This window comes from Mesoplodon densirostris, chromosome 1 (genome assembly GCF_025265405.1).
Source record: "Mesoplodon densirostris isolate mMesDen1 chromosome 1, mMesDen1 primary haplotype, whole genome shotgun sequence".
Taxonomy (NCBI): domain Eukaryota; kingdom Metazoa; phylum Chordata; class Mammalia; order Artiodactyla; family Ziphiidae; genus Mesoplodon; species Mesoplodon densirostris.
Genome location: NC_082661.1, coordinates 122,522,759 through 122,544,529, shown reverse-complemented (window position 1 = coordinate 122,544,529; position 21,771 = coordinate 122,522,759). Strand labels below are relative to the sequence as shown.

Genomic DNA, 21,771 nt, shown 5'->3' with positions numbered 1-21,771 from the left:
CTCACAGGCCCAGCCGCTCCGCGGCATGTGGGATCATCCCGGACCGGGGCACGAACCCGTGTCCCCTGCACCGGCAGGCGGACTCTCAACCACTGCGCCACCAGGGAAGCCCCAAATGGGTTTTAAATTACATGTTGTGGTTTATGACACTTTGGAGAAAGATGTTTTTAGAATCTCTCTTTCAAAAATCCAACCCCGTGTCAACAACAAACTTACTAAAACCCCTTGTTTTTTCTTCGAGAGAGCAAATCCCGTCCTAACATGTTCAATATGATGCGTTAAATTAGCAATGCTTAAGTGTTAATAATTTCTACCCAGTGCCATATGACACGCAGATAAAGCTAAAGTATTGAAAAATTATGCAGATGCAATGTCAGCCTGTCTACCTGAGGGACAGAGGGACTCCAAGTCCTTCTAGGCTGTAGCAAACGACATTTCCATTAAAGCTGAAAATGAAATTGTCAAAATTCAAGCAGTGAATGCCACAACACATACAGCTTTTCTGTTCACTGAAATAAGTTGTAGTCAATGAGATGGATGGTCTTTATGTGTCCCTACTGACAGAAGCTGTGGGCACAATTTGACTCATTCATGGCATTACGTAGCTGTGCAGACTTTGGCCTTAGAAGGTCATCTTAACTTTCCATCTGTGACCCAGGGGGACTGGCAAGTTCTTTCAAAACTTCTGTCCTTCTGCCCTGATGTGTCTTGGTGGAGAACAGTCACAAAATGGGGATATTGAGATGGTCTTCCCCACCTCCCCCCACCTCATCCCTTGAATATTCTTCTTCTTTGTTAAGGAAAGAAGTGTCTACCACGTTAGCATCTTTGGGCAAGACTGAGGATGCTGGTGTAGGGATGCACAGGAACAAAAATTTTAAGGAACCATACCCATTTCATAGATATTTCTCCTTAAATCCACTTCAGGATATCCCTCTTTGTTAGGGATGCTTATCATCAGTCTTTTCCTTTCTTTGTTTTTGTACTAATAGCTGCCTTTTCCAGTACAAAGATCATTACTTGTTCTACATTAACAGTTGTCATTGGTCTCGTGAGCTTATACATTACATGAAAATATAGAAAAATGACTATGGCTAGGGAAAAAGGCATATTGCATTTAAGTGTTAGTTTCTGATGGGGCTGTGGGGGAGTCTCAGCCCCACTGATGTCTCTATGACCTAGGCCTTCAGGTACATGGAGTTCTAGGTTTTTGGTTGTAAACAGGTTTAGGAGGTCATTGAAAGCTAGGCAGGAAAAAAAAAAAAAAGTAAAGCACCCTTTTTGTAGGACGGCATTTTATGATTTGCCTTAGTATATTAAATGGTACCTTCCCCCCACACAGCTTATATAATCTGATTACTCGAAGATAGTGGGTTTGACTAGAAGGGCTTTTAAAGCCCTCCTATCTCCAAATTAAAAACAATGACAATAATAACAACAACAATAAAATTCAAACACACAGTCAGTGAGGAGAGATATACTTGCTATGTATAGAAATATATATAGCAAGTATTTCTATATATATATAGAGAGAGAAATATACTTGTTATATATATATATAACATGGGTCTGTGTAGGAGGCGGGGAGTGATTCTGATCTTTGGGACAACCTTGGAGAGAGGGTGTGGGATTCCAGGTAGTTCAGATAACCTGATCATAATGACCTCGGTCCCTTAGATACTTGCAGTCCCTGAAGGGAACCTGTGGGGGCCTAGAGGAAACAGGGAGCCTTAAGGCTGTCAGGATTTCTGTGGACTGCAGGGCCCTGGGCTCTACTGATAGCAGTCGCCTCCCAAGCTGACAGGCTCAGGGCAATGGCTTGAGGATTCCTACCCCAACTCACAGAGCAGCCCTTTCAATTCTCACGCCCAGAGTGGAGCCATTCAAAGGCCAGCTGGCCTCTTGGTCCTCAGTTTGTCCCCTGGTGCTTTGGCAATGCTGTACATATGGTATCTACTAGAACTCACTGATCCCAAGCCCTATAATAAATCACCAGACCAACAGGATAAAGGGAGAATGGAATGTAAGCCTTAACTTGGAATTTCCTTGCTTTTGGCCATTTATGTTGCAAGCTTGCAGATGTTTAGAAATCTCTGCATCATCCCCCCCTTTTAATTATTAGAGCTTAAAATAATTATGAAACAAAAATTAAAGCAAATTTCTCTTCTTGGTATTAATATTATCTTCTTACACAGGAGTCAGTTGGGTCAGTTAATGTCTAGTTAGGAGGCTGGTGTGTGTGTTTTAAGCTGGTGTTTAATTAGAGAGTCTCTTATGTGTTCATCATAAACCTGATTTTAGGGGGTGTTTACTATCAGCACCAAAGTTCCTTCTGGGGTTGAATCTTAGAACATGCTGTCTTCAAATGTGGCTGCTAGGTTTCTTTTGTTTTGGTTTGGTTTTTTTTTTTTTTTTAATGGGCGGCAGAATTTTTTTATTATTCATCTTGAAACAGAGCCCAGCTCATCCCCCATGACTGTCTGGACGATGACAGTAACGGCTTCGACCAGAGAGCTGTTGGGGGCTGTGGGTGGGTGGGGCCTGTTTTAAAAGGTTCAGAAACTACCTGTTAACAAGACAGATAATCATGGTTTCAGAGGAACCATTTCAAAATTCCCCTATAAATAATATGTACTTAAGATGTTTCTAAATTGGTGTTAACCCAAGTCTGGTGCACAGAGGTCAATTAATGGAGGCAAACAAGTCTCTGAAGTTTTTAGGACAGTCCTGCAGAGACACAGCAGATCCCACAATGCGTGTTTTAAAGTCACACCAGCTCCTCAGACAGGCTGGCTGTGAAATGGCAAAGAAGCCACATCTTTCACATGGGAGTCCCTTGGCTTTAAGAGCTGAAGCTCTGGCTCCTTCTCTCTCAAAGTCGGGTCTACTCTCAGTTTTCTACAGAGTGTTTGCTTCCTTCTAGATCCTATTCTAGGCCTATCCCATTCAATCCATGTGCTGCCCCGAAAGGCCCACTACTCAGGGAATGGTGAAGTTTAGATGATTAAGTTTCTCAGCCTGGTGTCATCTCTGGCAGGGATGCAGCTATGGATGCAGGGCTCCAGAAGACCCCGAGGCAGGGCCAACCTCACAGAGGTATTTCTGTGGAGTAGCCCGACTCACCTCTGACGCATCCTGGGGCTTCGGGGCGTTCTCGTTTTCTTTCTTGCTCTTAGAGATTTCATGTTTGATGCGTTTGGCTCCTGATACTTTTGTTTTATTCTCGTTTTCCTGTGAATTGTTCTCCTGTTTTCGAGGTTTGATTGGAGGCAGGGGCTTATCTTCCTCTCCTTTAATAAACCTTTCATACGGCAGGATTAATCTACAAGGGTATCAGAAGAGAGGATCGGTCAGGGCAGGCAATTCCAGTAGTGTTGATGCTATGGGGGTTTACTTTCTTGTCTCAATACAGGCAGTTAATTGAGTGACTTCATCTTCCCTGGTCAAAACCAGCACCTGGTAGCTTACATACTGCTTTCTTTGCAAGACCTCTTTCTTGTTTTGCGAAGCTGTACACCGAGGATACCAATGGACACATCCAAAGTCACATCATCATCACTGCCCGTGGGACCTGGCTAGATGCTGATAACAACATCACAATAACAGCAACTATAATGCTAGCTGCCATTCGTTTATCATTCTGCCAACAGCTGTCGATTGAGCACCAACTATGTGTCAGGCAGTGTTCTAGGCACCAAGATACAGCAGTGAGCAAGATATTCAAAGCCCCTGAGGCTTACATTCTAGTAAAGTACTAGTATGTGCCAGGTAATGCCCTAGGTACATTATATAGGTTATTTCACGTAATGTCCACAACCTCCCTATGGAGTATTTACTATTATTGTTGTTGTTGTTATTATTCCCTTTTCAACAGATGAGGCAACTGAGGCCCAAAAAGGCTAAATAATTTGCCTGAGTCACCCCATTTGTTAGATGTGGAATTTGAACCTAGTTCTGCCTGTCTCCCAGGTTTGCATTCATTCATGTCAAAATATAGACCAGACACTTAAGATAAAGAGGTTACGGGAGGGGAGCGCAGCACAGCGGGAAAACGGCTGTCTTATCCAGAGCTCTTGGTGGGGGGGTAGGTGCCTCCAATAGGAGAAGCTCTGTTTTGGGGTGCCAAGTTAAAGAGGGCCCCAGAGAGAAGGAAGGCAGACAGAATGTTCAAGCCACAAAAATCAGAGGGCTGAAAAATTCAAGCATTTTAATTATATAACTTTTTAAACAAAGTACATAAAATTGCTCTAAAAAGAGAAACATCAAACAGCTCTTGTTTTAATCTGTTTTCCCTTTGCGACGTAGCGCTTGATCTGAAAGGGAAAAATAGCTGATGTAATTAAACGGGATGGATTGCATTACAATCTCAGTTTCAACTTCAGTGATTAAAGTTTTTATAATGCATTTGGTATGATTAATGACTCACTGTGGGATTAATACAAGACTCAGCCTTAAAAATATGAACTTTAATACAGCAAACATAATTTGTTTTAAATAAGACAAGTTGACTCAATGAAGAAAATGTACTTGGCTTATAAACAACATAAATCTGTTCAAATATTGGGAACCGTAATTATTTTTAAACTAAGACTCCCAGGCAAAAACTTCTTTGGCTTGGATATTTGTTAGCTATCCTAAAACTGGTTTCTAACTATTCAATTTGGATCTCAAGTACTTAAACGTACACAACTGTTCGGGTTTTTGAGTACAGACGTGGGGACATTTGTGATCATGGTATTTCACTCTTTAATAAAATACCAAGTAAATTATGGGAAAATCAAATCTCAATTTACAGCAATTAGAAACAAAAGTCATTACTGAGCATGCTCAGGCAAGGTATGTGCAAGAAGGCGTGAATAATAGTTTCGAGCCCTGCGTCTGGCAGTGGGCCAGCCATGAAGATCAACACAGCCCATGGGGAATAGTTATCTTCAGATCCCATTACAAACTGAGTTTAAACATGTTACAGCTGCTAAAACTGGAAACTGTTCTCTCTATGTAGACTTACTAAAATAATATATGGCTGCCAAATACCTGCTTCCCACTGTAATATTACAGTTAATGTTTATATAATAAAAAGCATAACTAAGCAGAAGAGAGAAAAAAAGCAATCTTGTTCATACTTGAATGTATTCCGTCTCATCCGTAAAGTCCCCAACATTCCCCCCAGTTGCTTTTATCTGCATGGTTCTGCCAGGGACTTTATCCCCTTCATCAGTGGCAGGTTGGGGATTTTTGTCCGGGAGCAAAATGCATTGAATATTTTAAATTAGGAAAAATACGTTAAATTGACTTTAATGAAAACATATTTTTATTGTTAGGACAGATAGGTTTGTTTTACTTTTGTTTGGTTGCCATGGGAACCCAAGGAGCACTGAAGTCTGGGTATTCCAATGGTTATTGTTTGTTGGTACCACCCTCCCCCCAAACTCCACTCTCTAATTGAGATGGTGGCACCATGAGGGAGGGACTCCCTTCACTATGGAGGACAGCATTACCTCTGAGTGTGGGGAAGGGGGTGAGAGGAAGCAGAGAACTGGGTGGGAGAGATACCCAAGGTGAGGACCCCTCACCTCAGGTCCTGATAGTCCTGGGCCGACCCAGCTTTCTAGATGGGTGCTAAGGAGACTTTAATTTCCTCGCACAATTTTGCAAGTTCAAGAAGCAGGGCAACACTTCTAGTTCATTTCTTTCTTTTTTTTTTCCCTCTCCTTCATTTTTTTTTTTCCTTCCCTTCACTCAGCTCAGCAGCTGGCTGGCTGACAGCAGTAAAAAATACATTTCACTTTGCTGGTCAAAGGCCTAAAGCCAGAAGCAGGAAATCTGGAATTAAATGTTTCTTGTATCTGGAAAGAGGCATGACTAAGGTAAAACTGAATCCAAACACAAACCCTGCTTGTTCAAGGCTTCCAGAGGGAGAGTGTGTGTGTGTATGTGTGAGTGTGTGTGTGTGTGTGTGTGTGTGTGTGTGTGTGTAAAGGTCAAGTGAGTGTTTTTTTTCCCTTCTAAATCACTGAAAGATAATTATAGTGGCTCAGGGAATAAAGGCTCCCGAAATAAAACAAGAAAGGCAGCAGCTAAAAGGAAACAAGTAGAAATATGACCAGCTAAGCCCTGAAGAGCAGATCTCTTCTCACCCGGCACACAAACAATCGCTGTTCATATAGTGATTTCCGTTTGGTACGATTTTCACTGAATGTTTTTTCAGTTATCCTGTCATGGTACAACACAATTACCCCACAGGATATGATCTTATCATCTAATTATTAGAAGTTTTTACACAGTACAGAGGACGAAAGCTATTATAGGTTTCTGAACATTTAAACGTTTAACGTACATGCGATACCATTGAAAACAGGTTAGCCAACATAAGGTCAACATTGCCCAATGCAGCAAGCATTGTATAAAGAATTTAGTATAATGCAACATGACTGCACCTTACAACAAAGATTTAATCAGCCTCTCAACTGTACAGATAAAAGCAAAAATGCACCTCAGCCCCTAAGAACTCATTACACAGGAGAAATATTTTCAATGGGCTGCAACTCTAAGAATGTGGTTTGGGTTTCTGGTGGATGGAAGTAATAGGGAAGAGAAGCAATATATTCATTAGAAAATCCAGAGAAATTCCCCCTCCCACCCCCACCCCCCAATCTAATGTAGTCTGAGGATTGAAAGCTAGGCAGATAAACGGGCCTTTACTATTATCCAGATTTCACATTTCAGATTAGCAAAATGCTTATTTACGATGCCATTAATGGATCTGAAATAGGTAAGCCATCATGTATTAAAAAATAACATCTTTCCATAGGCATAAGAATTGTAGCAGCATGAGATTTTATTTTTCCCTAGGAATAATACAAGAATAACATTTTCCACCCCAAAGCAGAAACAGTAGGGGAGCCTTTTTCTATCACCGAGATTCTTACTAAATTCAGTCACTGTGAAAAGCAAGATTTTTTTCTCCTTCTCCTTTTTTTTTTCCTTAAAGACAACTTAAAATCAACCCAAGTTAAAATTAACAAATCAGTGGCATTATAACCTTGATTTATTAGTGTCTGAGCCACTAAATTATCATCATACAAGAAACTGCTGGTTTGAAAAGATTTCTGCTTTGTTAAATCTCAAGTTAAATAATGGTGCTCAGTATACTAGGTTTTTAGATCTGCCTCATCTGATATTATGAAAAATTCAATACATTTCTCTTCAGCAGAAGTCAAGGGTCAGCAAATCTATTACTGTAATGTAAGTAATCTGGCAACCTGCCAACTCTTTCTCCCTTTTATTATTTTTTTAAACACGAAGGCAGATAATTTTATATTTACAAATTCTGAAATCCTCCAGGGCCTTGCCTCTCTTTCTCAACAAAAAGCAGCAGCCTCATATTCAAGAAATGAATATTGCACATGTCCTCATCATTTGCATTTCATACAAAAGAAGAAAAGACCCTTCATCTTTATTAGGCAACATTCCCCTCCCCTCCCCATAGACAGAGGAAAAATAATGTCAAATCTCATCAGAACGAGTAACCACTAATGTCTCCTGTATTGACTAATGCTTTCATGGAATGACTGAATTTTGGGGCCAAAACATTTAGCAAACAGTGCTTAAGAGGAGAAATGAGACTCCATGTATTTATAGAGCTCTGAAAAATGATATTATAAGAATGTCTAGGACTGATTCAGTCTGAAGAGTTAGAAGAACTGGCAAATCTTTTTTTTTAAATTAATTAATTAATTAATTTAGTTTTGGCCATGTTGGGTCTTCGTTGCTACGCACGGGCTTTCTCTAGTTGCAGCGAGCAGGGGCTACTATTTGTTGTGGTGTGCGGGCTTCTCATTGCGGTGGCTCCTCTTGTTGCAGAGCACGGGCCCTAGGTGGGTGGGCTTCATTAGTTGTGGCACGGGGGCTCAGTAGTTGTGGCGTGCAGGCTCTAGAGCACAGGCTCAGTAGTTGTGGCGCACGGGCCTAGTTGCTCCACGGCATAGTGGCAAATCTTTAGGGTTGTATTTGAACCTCAAGCTTACCCTAGTTACTTCATAGGCACTTTGATGCTATCAAACCAGTGAACAATTCCAGGCCCAGATTTCTACTGGTGCCTTTGGAGCAGAATAGAATATTTTAGGGGCAGAGGGGATAAAGTTGGCATGCAAATCAGGGCAAAAATGCTACTACTATTCTTTTAACTATTAGTTTTATCGTGGCATTAGAAAAGAGATGACATATTGGTTCCACTGGGGCTTCAGACCTGATCTGATCCCAAATGAAGTTATTATACCTCCAAGTTGATTCCAGGGTCGATAAATTCTAAGGTTTGGCCAGACATTTCCCTTCTCAGCCAGAAACTGAAAATATATAACTTCGCTGTGAAGTGTGGGGAAGCACTCTTTCACCAAATATGGAGCCAACAGAAGGTAAGTTTTTCTTTTTTGAAGATGAAGTACACACACTTGTTAAGGTTCCAAGAAACATGGAAAGTTCTAATCTCACATACTGTTCACCTCCAGCTCAAGGTACCAGACCATCATTCTAAAAATGTCTAAAGAGCATTTGTTGGCGGGGGGGGGGGGGGGCGGTACGTACCAAAACAAAAGCCAGATACACAAATGTGCTGCTATGTCAGTGTGCGGAGCAGTGGGAATGTTTCCTCAGTGGGCACAACACTGGTTGAGTATAATGGCCATTATGCTGCTTTGTTCCTATTCTTTTAAAAGCCAAGCTCCATCTAAGAAAAAATGTGGGCTCCAGATGAAGATCTCCACCAGTTTATGGTATAAGTTTCAGTGGAGCAGAAAAAATATCAGTCACAAAGAGAGATGAGAAAGAGGACTTGAGTGTCAGCTTCCGACAGACGAAGATGTGAACTCAAAGCTTTGAGCACCGAACCACGGAGGGAGGTGCCATGCTGACATGTAGGCCACGGAGAATAAGCCAGTGGCAGGACCCACCTGAGCAAGAAAATGGTGGGAGAATGCAACATGGGTTCTGTGTAAAAGACTTAGCTTGGGGCTTCCCTGGTGGCGCAGTGGTTGAGAATCTGCCTGCTAGTGCAGGGGACACGGGTTCCAGCCCTGGTCTGGGAGGATCCCACATGCCGCGGAGCAACTAGGCCCATGAGCCATGGCCGCTGAGCCTGCGTGTCCGGAGCCTGTGCTCCGATAGTGAGAGGCCCACGTACCTACCGCGATGAAGAGTGGCCCCCGCTTGCCACAATTAGAGAAAGCCCTTGCACAGAAACGAAGACCCAACACAGCCAAAATAAATAAATAAAAAAAGAAGAAAAAAAAAAAACTTAGCTTGCCCATGAGCTACCAACGGTAAACTGTACAGAGCTCTTTAAAAAGGAAATAGATAAAAAGAGCATCATTTGTATTCTACTCTAAGATACCTAAAAGGCATGTGGCCCATTATTATCAACAACCATTATCAATGGCCACTCATCTTCAGAAAATCTCTGCTTTGGGAAAATAATCAGCTCACTGGGGGCTTCATTACCTACTCAAGGGCAAGCAGAAGATGAACAAGAAAACCTTTTGAAGGCACTAATTTTCTCCATTTGCCCCAGTTGTGGGAGAGTTGTTTCTGAGGCCCATTGATGACTCTTTGCCTTCCCATAGTCGTGGAGTAACTGTGACCCTAACTAAGCAAAGAGAGGAAAGAAAGGTGCTGGGATCCCTGGCTTGATGGATGGTGGCTTGACTCCCATGAAGGAGGGTCAGCGTGAGAGATGCAGCTCCAGGATGACAGGCCCCTGAACATGGGCTGTGGGAGTCAGGGTTGGGGGGTGGGGGGGTGGAGAGAAACTTCTGGGTGTTCTTCTGGATCTCTTTCAAGGGCAGATGAACATCATTTCAAGAATAATAGACAAATACAACTACAGTGTTTTCAACGTGATGTGCACCCCCAACATGAAGGGTCCATATGTAAAAGCACAAACAACTGTCGCATTCAAGTCCCACGTGAGACACCACACATCCCAGAGCTTCTGAAATGTTCAACAATTCCCCCAAACATGTATCACTTTGATCAAACTTTGTAATAACTTGCACAAAACCAAAATGTTCCAAGAGGTTTTCAGTGGAAGAGTTAAGGATATATTTTAATGGTAAACAATTACATTCTTCTGTCATCTGATACTTTTTTTTTCCTTTCTTTTTTGGAAACATGCTTTCTGAATTTTCAATAGTTCCTTTGTGAAGGCATCTGTTACTCACATAATTGAAAAGATGTTTGTGCAGTGGCATGCTTGAGAATACAGTTATTTAATCTTAATGATAAAGCCCTGAGGACAGAAAATCATAAGTAGAAACCTCTTGTTATTCATCAAAAAGAAAAAGGGCTAAGACACCTAATCTATTCTCAAATTTAAATTCAGGCTGGATGAAAACTATCAATAAAACATGGAACCTGAAAAGTTTCTTAAATACTATAGCAAGGTTCAAAGGGGGCTGGGTAGGGGGAGTGGGAAGAAAACAAAAATGAGACAATAAGGGAGCTCTCGACAAAGAAGAAACTGCTGTTTGGCAAGCCTTTTTTGGGTCAAACAAAGAACTTGCTGTAGTTTACAGCATGACATACACACTTGATTAGTTTGTGCCTGAGGGTGTTTTTACACTCAACAGTGTAAACTCCAACTTCTATTAATTACAACTTGCATTTAGAGGCAAATTTAAGAATTTTTAAATAGAGATTTTTCAAAGGCTGTTGTTTATTTTTTTTTTAAACAGAAACCAGTTTTTCTACTCCAGGGCCTGGCTGGGGTTCTGTTTTCCTTTTTTAAAGTTTCTTGAAAAATCCAGGCATTGGAAAGTTATCAGAGCATTTTAGGCATGCTGAGTGATACAGAGGGAGGCTCTTGCTTATGAAATTACCTGACTGTCCTTTGGGGAGACATTCTTTACAGATGAGAAGCTGCTCCAGGCATAGGGTGCTTACATCCACCCATTTCAGGTGCCTTATAAGAACAAGCCTGATGGGGTATCATTGGAAGAGCAGCAGCAATACCTTATTTAGTCTGCCTAAATCTCAACACTTTGTGTTAGATTTTGGGGGTTGCTGGTTGCTGATAAGGGCCAGGTGGCCTTCTGTGGGTGTGGGGAAAAGGGAGATGAGAGCGCCTGGGTGGCGGTATTACAGAAGCGTTACCAACAGAGTACCCATTGGCCAGAGTCCCCATTACCAAGACAGTGTTTACAAAGGAGATGCAAGTCCATAGATTGGTCGACCCCACCATGGGTGAGGATGGGGCATGGTCTACCCATTGGACCTCAAGGCAAGAGACTGAACAGACACTGAGAGGATAAACTATAATACCTGCCTCTGCTGTATCCAATTTGGAAATTCAGCCTTAGACCTCTCCTGACTGCCCCTTCTACCAACTCATTCCCTATCTCTTTGTACACATTTCCTAGAGAAAGCTGTCCTTTTTGTTTGGATTTAATTTAATTCATTCAACCCCTAATTCTTGAGTCCCTGGTATGTTCACGACGCAGTACTGGGTGCACTGGTGAGTCTCAAGGGAAGCAATAACACAAGGTCCTTGCCCTCAAATATAATTTCTTTACTGTTTCTGAGTTCTACAACTGAATTATTTTAGGCAGTGTACGATGATCTATCTTAGGTTCTAACCTAATCTCTTTAAGGTCCAGTTCATAAATTGGTACAACCAACTACGGAGAACAGTATGGAGTTTCCTTAAAAAACTAAAAATAGAACTACCATATGATCCAGCAATCCCACTCCTGGGCACATACCCAGAGAAAACCATAATTCAAAAAGACACATGCAACCCAGTGTTCACTGCAGCACTATTTACAATAGCCAGGTCATGGAAGCAACCTCAATGCCCACAGACAGACGAATGGATAAAGAAGGCGTGGTACATATATACAATGGAATATTACTCAGCCATAATAAGGAACGAAATTGGATCATTTTCAGAGATATGGATGGACCTAGAGACTTATACAGAATGAAGTCAGAAAAAGAAAAACAAATATCGTATATTAACGCATATATGTGGCATCCAGAAAAATGGTACGGATGAACGGGTTTGCAAGGCAGACATAGAGACACAGATGTAGAGAACAAACGTATGGACACCAAGGGGGGAAAGTGGGGGGTTGGTGGTGGTGGTGGTGGTGGGATGAATTGGGAGATTGGGATTGACATCTATACACCAATATGTATAAAATAGATAACTAATAAGAACGTGCTTATAAAAAAATTAAATTCAAAAAAAACCACAAAAAATTTAAAAGAATAAAAAGAAAGCAAATTTTAGAAAAATTAAAAGATAGGGTCACAGCACCTCCCAGTTCTAATGAGTTGGTAGCAGTGCCTACGGGTGCCATATTGAGAAGAATTGTGACGCTGAGCCCGGGTTCTCGGGAAGCAGCATCACGTCCCCGTAGCAGTCTCTGCCATGAATGTGGTAGCATGGGCACCTCCTCATTTTTTGCCACTATTCTTGGTAGACGTTCAAAAAACACCAACTGGCTCTTGAGGGCAGCAGCAAAGAAAAAAGGCAGTCAATCAAATGGCCAATCTATGCTACCCAAGAAAAAGAAACTGGCCACCAATTTCTAAAGTAATCTTAGGCTCTGTTGATAGACACTGACACTGCCCACATCCCAAGAAATACTATATGCCACATCTGGAGTAGCTTTGGGTCTTCTAAGTGACACAAATGGGAGGCATTTACATGAGAGCAAGCCAAACTGGTGAAAGTCCATATATCGTGCTCTGAGGCTTGAATGAATGGATTAGGAAGACTTGAAGTGAGAGAGGAGCTTTGCCAAGTGTATGGGGAGGCCCATCACCGAGAAGAAAGAGCATGTGGAATGAGTCAGTCCCAAAAGGCAAGGCAGAGTCAATGGGAAGCCACAGGTATGCTGCTCAGTATGGGAAGAGTGTACAGATGAAGAGTGCCTTCAACAGTGGTGCTTCTCCGTTGCCTCCCCACTGCAGGGCGATTAAGCAGAGACTGGATTATAGCCCGACGCCAGAGACAGTTCAGTCCTCATGGAACACAGCAGCCCACAGGCGTGTTTAGTTTACATAAAATATTTTCAGAAATATTGGAGCCAGTATTTGTAAGTTGGGTGATTTCACATAAAAATTATCTCCAGAACATGGAAGGTGTGGAAGCACCGAGACTGTGTCCTTCTAAGGCGGTAAGTGTCGCTGATCCCACTGGGCCTCTCTCTCGCCCGGCTGTGGGTTTTGCACTTTCCAGCCTGGCCACACCTGTGCTCACCCATGCTACCTGCCCCCTTCAACATCTGAGTTTGTGACCGCTGGTGTGGAGCACTGCTTCTCCAGTGACCTGGTAAGAGGGACCAGTTTCCTAAATTTCCCGTCTGTTGCTGACTGATACTTTTGTAAAATACCATAAAAAGGAATTAACAGGAAAATGAGAAATTTTAAAAGACATACAAAATGCAAGCCCCCATTTAAAAAAAATTCAACAGACAAAAAATTATTCTGGCAAACTGCCATGTAAGTGTATCAGTGGTTATGCATAGCTGCCCCATTCACAGAGCACAGATGGGCCAGAAGAGCCTCACTTGAGTAACACTGGTCGAGAGGATTGCTAAAGGATCCCTGAAATCTGTGTATCCTGCCTGTGGCCTCCTGAGCTGTGTACTGATTAACTCCAAGGATGTCAAAATGAGCAGGAATGCACCAAGTCTTGTGCTGGACATGAACAGAGCTGTGGCTCACCTTACTTCCCCTTGGCTTCCCCCAGTATGACTGGCTGAGTCCCTTAGAACCTGATGTATGTTTGGCATTTACCTTACAGCCCATACTTATTTAAAACGTGAACCTCTCACACACTGCCTTCCACCTTCAGAGAATAAAGGGCCAAAGCTCCATCTGACTATCACTGGGGTTCCGCCCAAATGCATGGGGCTTGGGTGCAGCTCACCCCAAGTCACTGCCCAGGAAAACGCCTCAGCCAGGCGGCATGACAGTCTCACCCCAGGAATGCTTCTGGGAAAAGCAAGAGGGTAGACTTTGAAATTGGGCATTAAGTACATAAGAAGATGAGGCATAATTGTTCATTTCCCCCACAAACAAATACATTTGTTTATGATTTTCTAAATACTCAGAAAAGCACATCATAAAGTACTTTTGCCTTAATGCTCCTTTTAAAATCCCTAGTAACAATTTCATGTGCTCCACAGACACAGACCATGTAATTTATTAAGGAAAATTAAAACCAGTAATCTGGTATTCTGTGTAACGATTTTTTCCCCCTTGCATGTGCTTAAAAAACATTAAAAAAAAAAAAGAAAACAAATCTGCATGTGAAAACAGTCTTTAAAGTGAATTACTATTCCAGAAAATCAAGCTAAGAGAATTCCACTAAAGTAACCATTTTCCTTTTTGTTCCTTTACTGATAAAGTTATTTGGGGCATCTTCAACGAAGAGTTGAACGAGAAAGAAAATGTTCCACTGAGAAGTGTCCTGCACAGAAGGAGGTGGGCATTTTTCTTTGCATTATAATCTACAGTAACTTTATCTATAAATCCTGAACAAGAAATGTCCAGAATAACCACACTTCATAAGCTTTGCTGAGTTGGAGACATCTACATAGCAACAGTCTTTCGATGGGGAAACGTTAATGCTTTTTATATTGGTGATCATCTGTAACATGAGCAATTAAGTACAGTACTAATGGACTGTGGCCAGGAGCCTGGTACTAATATTAAAAACTGACAGAGATGAATAGGTTTGGAAGCAAAACCAGGCTGACAAAGACATTTTATGAAGTGCTTGGACCTATTTGATTTAAACCAATCAGAGGCAAGTTTGGACCAGTCAGGCCTTCAGCGACAATGATGCATTCACAGGCATTGTACCTACCATTCCTGCTATGCCTTAAATTAAAAACAACATTGATTCTTTTCAACAACCTGCACTTTCATTATTACATTCATTAATAAACCAAAAGTGCCCAACTAATATACAAGTAACATTTACTGAGGGAACCAGCTACTTTTTTCTTGTTGGAAAATGAAAACATTTACTGGAAGCACGAACCACACTGCATGAAAAATAAATCAGTGGATAATGCATAGTAGATCACTCATTGCTTCTTCATCTTCTAGGAAAGCAAAGCTGGTGGTAGGGAAATAGGAAAAGGAGCCAGTCTCTGTATTAGAGTGAAAACAAGAGCCCAGGTGAACCGGCAGCAGAGGGGGAACTCCAATCATTCTCATCTGGTTTGGAAGGCTTTAAACATTTCCAAGGGCATCTCCAGACTAGATGTTTGCTCACAAAATCCTGACCCTTTAAAACTCCCTGAACCTTCTGGAAGACAATGGCCCTTCACCAATCTAGTCATCCCTGTTTTAATTGTGTTAGCACAGCCTATAACTAGCAAGAATGAATGAAATCTGCCAAAATCACTCAACACAGTTGTAGTCAAGAGCTTCAGCCTTTTCTTTGACCAAAGCATAACTGGTTCAAGTCCCTGGACAGATCTGAGTGTATACTCTTCCCTTCTTTGGTAGAACCATCAAAGAGAAGTAAGACCTCTAGTGCAGTAATTCCCAGACATTTCTCCCCACCACAACACACAGGAGTATGGGTGACTCCTTTAGAGCGTGGTTCAAATGAGTGAGGGTGGCATTACGGTAAGTAGAGTCTGATTTCTTTAAAAAAATACCAATATTTTCAGATGATTGATTTCACTATTATAGATTACTAATTATTCATGACATCCCTTGTATCTGACCACAACAATGCAAGAGGGACTTAGATGGCAAAAGGAAATGCCTACTGTAAAACTCTTAGAGGAAAACACAGGCAGAACACTCTTTGACATAAATCGCAGCAATGTCTTTTTGGATCCACCTCCTACAGTAATGAAAATAAAAACAAAAATAAACAAATGGGACCTGATTAAACTTAAAAGCTTTTGCACAGCAAAAGGTTTCCATAAGCAAAATGAAAAGACAACCCTCAGAGTGGGAGAAAATATTTGCGAATGATGTGACGGACAAGGGATTAATCTCCAAAATATACAAACAGCTCATGCAGCTCTGTATCAAAACAAAAACAAAAACAACCCAATCAAAAAACAGGCAAAAGGCCTAAATAGACATTTCTCCAAAGAAGACATACAGGTGGCCAAAAAGCACATGACAAGATGCTCAACATCTCTAATCATTAGAGAAATGCAAATCAACACTACAATGAGGTATCACCTCACACCAGTCAGAATGGCCATCATCAAAAAATCTACAAACAGTAAATGCTGGAGAGGGTGTGGAGTAAAGGGAACCCTCTTGCACTGTTGGTGGGAATGTAAATTGATACAGCCACTATGGAGAACAGTATGAAGTTTCCTTAAAAAAACTAAAACAGGGCTTCCCCGGTGGCGCAGTGGTTGAGAGTCCGCCTGCCGATGCTGGGGACACAGGTTCATGCCCTGGTCTGGGAGAATCCCACATGCCACGGAGCAACTAAGCCCATGAGCCACAACTACTGAGTCTGCACTCTAGGGCCCGCGAGCCACAACTACTGAGCCCGCATGCCACAACTAATGAAGCCTGCATGCCTAGAACCTGTGCTCCGCAACAAGAGAAGCCACCGCAAAGAGAAGGCTGAGCACCTCAACAAAGAGTAGCCCCCACTTACTGCAATTAGAGGAAGCCCACGCACAGCAACAAAGACCCAAAGCAGCCCCCCAAAAAACCTTATTAATTAATTAATTTAAAAAACACAGCCTCTTAAAAAAAAAAAAGATACATGCACTCCAATATTCACTGCAGCACTATTTACAATAGCCAAGACATGGAAGCAACCTAAATTTCCATTGACAGAGGAATGGATAAAGAAAATGTGGTACATATGTACAATGGAATATTACTCAGCCATAAAGAAGGACGAAATAATACCATCTGCAGCAACATGGATGGACCTAGAGATTGTCATACTAAGTGAAGTAAGTCAGAGAAAGACAAATATTATATGATATCACCCATATGTGGGATCTAGTTTTAAAAAATTATAAAAATGCACTTATTTTACCATACAGAAACAGACTTACAGATATCAAAAACAATTTACGGTTACCAAAGGGGAAATACAGTGGGGAGGGATAAATCAGGAGCTTGGGATTAACGTACACATACTACTATACATAAGATAGATAACCAACAGGCACCCACTGTATAGCACAGGGAACTCTACTCAATGCTCTACAATGGCCTATATGGGAAAAGAATCTGAAAAAGAATGGAAACATGTATATCTATAACTGAATCACTTAGTTGTACACCTGAAACAAACAACACTGTAAATCCACTATACTCCACTGTAAAATAAAAATTAAATTAAAAAAAAGAAAGGAAATGCAAATGCCAAGAATGGGTTAAGGACCGTGCTAATCACCCCGGAACAGCTGTGCTCCAACCTGGGTTTCAGGTTCTGTGCAGGGATTTCTATGTTGGGGGCCCCATGGGGCGCCCACAGCTGACTACTGTCTCTCAACTCCAAATCCACTCTTCTGTGCTCTGCTTGGTGATGCTGGGACTGGGACAACATAAATTACATGTCTCTCTTGTCAGCTGTCTTCCTATTGGGGTTCTGCAAATGGGGCCCTAGCAGGCCAGGGGAAGAGAGGAGGGACCACCTTCCCTTTTGCTTACTGTTCATTTCAGTGCCAACCCAACAAAGACGTAGCAGCAGCAGTTGGTTCTTTCAACAATCCCTGAGTAGTTTCAGTGCGTTTCCTCTGAGGTCTGGCCCCAGCCACAGACCATGCCTCTTTAGGTCTGCGCCCAGCTCCACGGTGCCTCTCCTCTGAGCCCCTGAAGGACCAGTACTGGCTGGGTGCCTCTACCTATTAGGGATCTGAACCCCAGTTTGGTGAGGTCTACTCTCCAAACTTCTGGGTGGTGATAACCTACCTTCTTTTCTCTATTCCTTCAACCCTAGGCAACCTATAGTTACTGCCTCCAGATTAATGGACTGCTTCACACCGACGCTTGTTAAGCAGTTCCCTACAGTAAATTCTCTTTGTTGAATACTTAGTGTGGGTTTTTATTTTCCTTCCTGGATCCTGACTGATACACTGACCAAACAAATTCTAGATTTGGAGGAGTAACCGACATAGCTTTTCAAAAAATGTATTCCAGTGGGAGACTAAACCTTTATGAAGTCTGTTCCCAAGAATGAGAGAAGAAAAATCTCTAAAAATCTTTAATAATGTTTTTAGTTGCTAAAGTTGGAGGTATCTCTATTAGAATTTTCCATTTTGAGTGACTGAAGGCATGTGGGATTCTGCTACTCCAGGAAGAGGTAAATCATAAAACAAAAGTACACAACCTTCAAAAGAACATATCTTGGCATTTCATTTAAGATTGAAGCTATTTTTATCCACACAACTACTTGAGTAAATTAAACACACAGCCACACACACACGCGCACACACACACACACACACACGTACCTAGTACTATGAAATCCAATCCTTTTTCTATCCCAGACCTTATCTGTTTTTTGACCATGTGATGCTTTCTAATACATTTGATTAATTTTTCACTCTAACTAGGTGAGCCAGCTCCCAGCTGAGATAACACTCCTTTTTCAAATTTTAATTGCTATCTGGTCCTTTAAGTGTGATGGTTCACACGTTGGGGAGGTTGGCACATGGAGCTAAGGGAGGTTCACTATCTGAAAGTAGAGACATTGTTGCTAATGAAAATGTTTTGATTAAAGCCTTGACTCATAATCCAAACAAGATGACTGTGGTACCTCAGACACTACAGAACACTCACCCCAGGTACCAGTGCCTTTTCGTACTAGAACTTCAGTGCTGTAAGTGTTATGTACAGTGAGGGTGCGGGCTTTTGTATTAAATACTGTGAGAAATAATACTCACATTTTAAAAATGCGTGCAGTGTACTGCAAACAATGCTTTGAAAAGTAATACTTTGAATTCCTGTTATCAATTTTTAAAAAATCCTTCTGGATTATAACACTGTCAAGTAAGGCAATCTCTTGGGAATACTTTGTGGGAATTTTTCGTAGGGTACTAAACCCAACTCAATTTTCTGTGATTATACCTATAAAAACATTCCAAGTTTCACTGAATGGCCATACTAAAAGAGGCTCTGTGTTAAGTGCAATGCAGATAAAAATATAACTGGACTCAAAAGAAATATGACTAAGAGTTGATGTGTGAGGTGACATTATCTGAAGATGCATTTGTATGATCCAAAGATGGGTGTTAAGCAAGTGGGTTGAAGTTGGAATGGTAACTGACTATGTGAAGAGCAACCATCAAATTTAGCACTTGTGTTTTATTTTTCAAAGGAGCAAGCTAACTGGCCCGTTTGCTCCGCTGACCGTGTCTTGACTTCATTCCATCCATGGCCATCATTAAAACACACACAGACACACAGACACCTCTACTTGGATCTCACAAGCTCTGAATTTGAAACCATGAAGCCAAGTCGGTCAACACTACTGCAGGGAAACGCCAGTGATAAGGAAGCTGTTATGACCTAAAGAGATTAAGTAGGCGCTGGAAGTACAGAGCAAGGATAACACGTGATTTATGCTAACTGGTCTCCAGCACTGTGGGTAACACAGTCCTAATGCAAAGGGGGAAAATTCCTGAGGATACAACCCTCACAGGAGGCCAATTTGGCATTATTTCTTGTTTGCATTATCATCACCTTTCTGAGAGAAGCTGAAATTATTAGAAAACCAAACCACACAGAGCTTGGCAAGAAAGGATTTCCTGGGTCAAAAGCATTAGAAGAAAAACACCAAGATGGGAAAAAACAATGGAGCTTATCTGGGACCACTTTACAGTCAACATGAATACTTTTCAATATTAATGCAGTTACATGGCAACCTCATAGTAACACCACAGACCCCAGAAGCTCAAAGTTTTCCAGAAGCTGAAAGTTCTCACAGTAAATAAACCTACAGAGTACAGAGAACATATTGAATAATGTATGCTTGGTGGGGGGTGGGTAAGGGGTAAGTGTTATCAGGCAGGTGGTCACAGGATAAAACCAAACTAAAGGAACTTCATCTAATTTCATCCCTCATAACCAGAGAAAGCCATGTTCCCTAAAAATCACAAGGCAGTATGCAAAGTAAAGTGCCAGAGGGATATTTTCTGTTTCCTAAAAGGTCTTATGCTTGACCAATTAACTTCCAATTAACACACTTTTAATTAATCAATGACTTTCCAAGAAAGGGCGCCTTACCTTTCATAATGTCTGCGGGTACAAGTGGCGGCACTGGTGCTCCCAGGATTACCGCCTAATTCATCATAAATATGTTTCCATTGACGGCGGGCTGTTATCTGAAAAAAGTGGCAATGAGAAATTTAATCTTGCATCATAAGAGATTCACAGTGCCAGGATTCAATACATACGCAACAGTCAGAAGAGAACGGTCTATTCTGGAAACCCAGAAACAGAGAAGTCCAAATGAATACATGGGAGACTTACGGGCTTATAGTAAGATCTCACTTTTAGCATTTTTCTTTACAGTAAAAATGGAATTCTGCTTTGGGCTCTATATTTTGTCACCCTTAGCGCATTTGTATCTGAGGCATCTCCCTGGATATTCATTTGGTATTTGCCCCCAAGGTCCCAAACTTATACTCTGTTCCTTTATGTCATGTGATAAAACATCAAAATAAAATAAGATTTCAGCTAAAATATATCTTAGTGTACCAGTCTAAATGAATCAGAATTAACATTACTTGCTTAAGGGATATGGTAATGGGTGGCTGAGTACATAGGTAAAGACAGAGTTTTCATAAAACATGCTTTTGTATTTTCTGGTTTTCAACTATTGTGATGTGTTGCCTACTTTAAAGACTAAAAATAAAATTCCTACACAAATTAATTAAAATGATCAAGTTGGTTATGAAATTTATAGTCATCTCAGGCTGTATTTTTATGCCAGCTCCTCTAACCATCAGAACAAAACCAAAATCTGAAACTGTCTGTGTCACAAGCTGTTTAGTTTTCTTCACTTAGGTCAGGAAAATGGGATATCCATCAAATCCTATGAAAATTAACATATTCCAAAGTTAAAATAACAAACAGCTTGCAACACACCGAAAGGCATACTATGGTCTTTTTTTTTCTTTAATTTTATTTTTATATATAAATTAAGATTTTACAAAATAACAGGTGCATGATCTAGCAAATGATTAATTTGGGGAAACCACGTCATTTACTACATCTGAGCAATCTAGTGTTTCCTTGAAACTGGGAAGACGGAGCAAGTTCTGAGATCTTTGTGAACGTTTCTAAACAGGGCTCCAGGAAAACTCTGTTAGTGGAATGTGCAGGGGGCAGGGCGTGGCAGAGGTGCCAGCGGCATTTAAACAATCAGAACAGGAGGCTTCTTTTGAAAAACACCCGCAGAGCTGCCAGCGGAGTTCACTTAGGGGCTAGAGGCAGCAATGCGTGAAAAAAAATCTCAGCGTGCATCCAGGGGCTCTGTGATCGCGATCTAAGGAGGAGAAGGGTGGTTAAATATCATAGGGTAAATGGCACCCTTTCCATTTCACATAAAGAGAACCCCTTCATTTCCATAAACCCTTCTTAACAGACCCAAGTAGGACCTCCAGACAATGTGAGTTTTGCATTGTTCAATTTCCCATGAAGCATTCTTGAACCAATTTGTTTCAATAGCTCTTGTTAGCCTGAGCCACCTCTTAGATCTACTAGTAGGTATAACTAAAAATCCTCCTGTATTTGTAGCTTGGTTTAGATTAT

At 41.4% G+C, this 21,771-nt stretch overlaps 1 protein-coding gene across 4 annotated transcripts in view; it reads right to left on the bottom strand.

Moving 5' to 3' along the window:
- ARID5B (AT-rich interaction domain 5B) overlaps positions 1-21,771 on the bottom strand; it is a 192,500-nt gene that overhangs the window by 6,513 nt on the left and 164,216 nt on the right. For all 4 annotated transcript variants that reach the window (XM_060108803.1, XM_060108810.1, XM_060108807.1 and 1 more), the window contains 2 exons: positions 20,242-20,339; positions 3,124-3,322 (listed from right to left, as the gene is read on the bottom strand). In XM_060108803.1, coding sequence (XP_059964786.1) covers positions 3,124-3,322; positions 20,242-20,339 — 297 coding nt within the window. The remainder of the gene's footprint in view (positions 1-3,123; positions 3,323-20,241; positions 20,340-21,771) is intronic.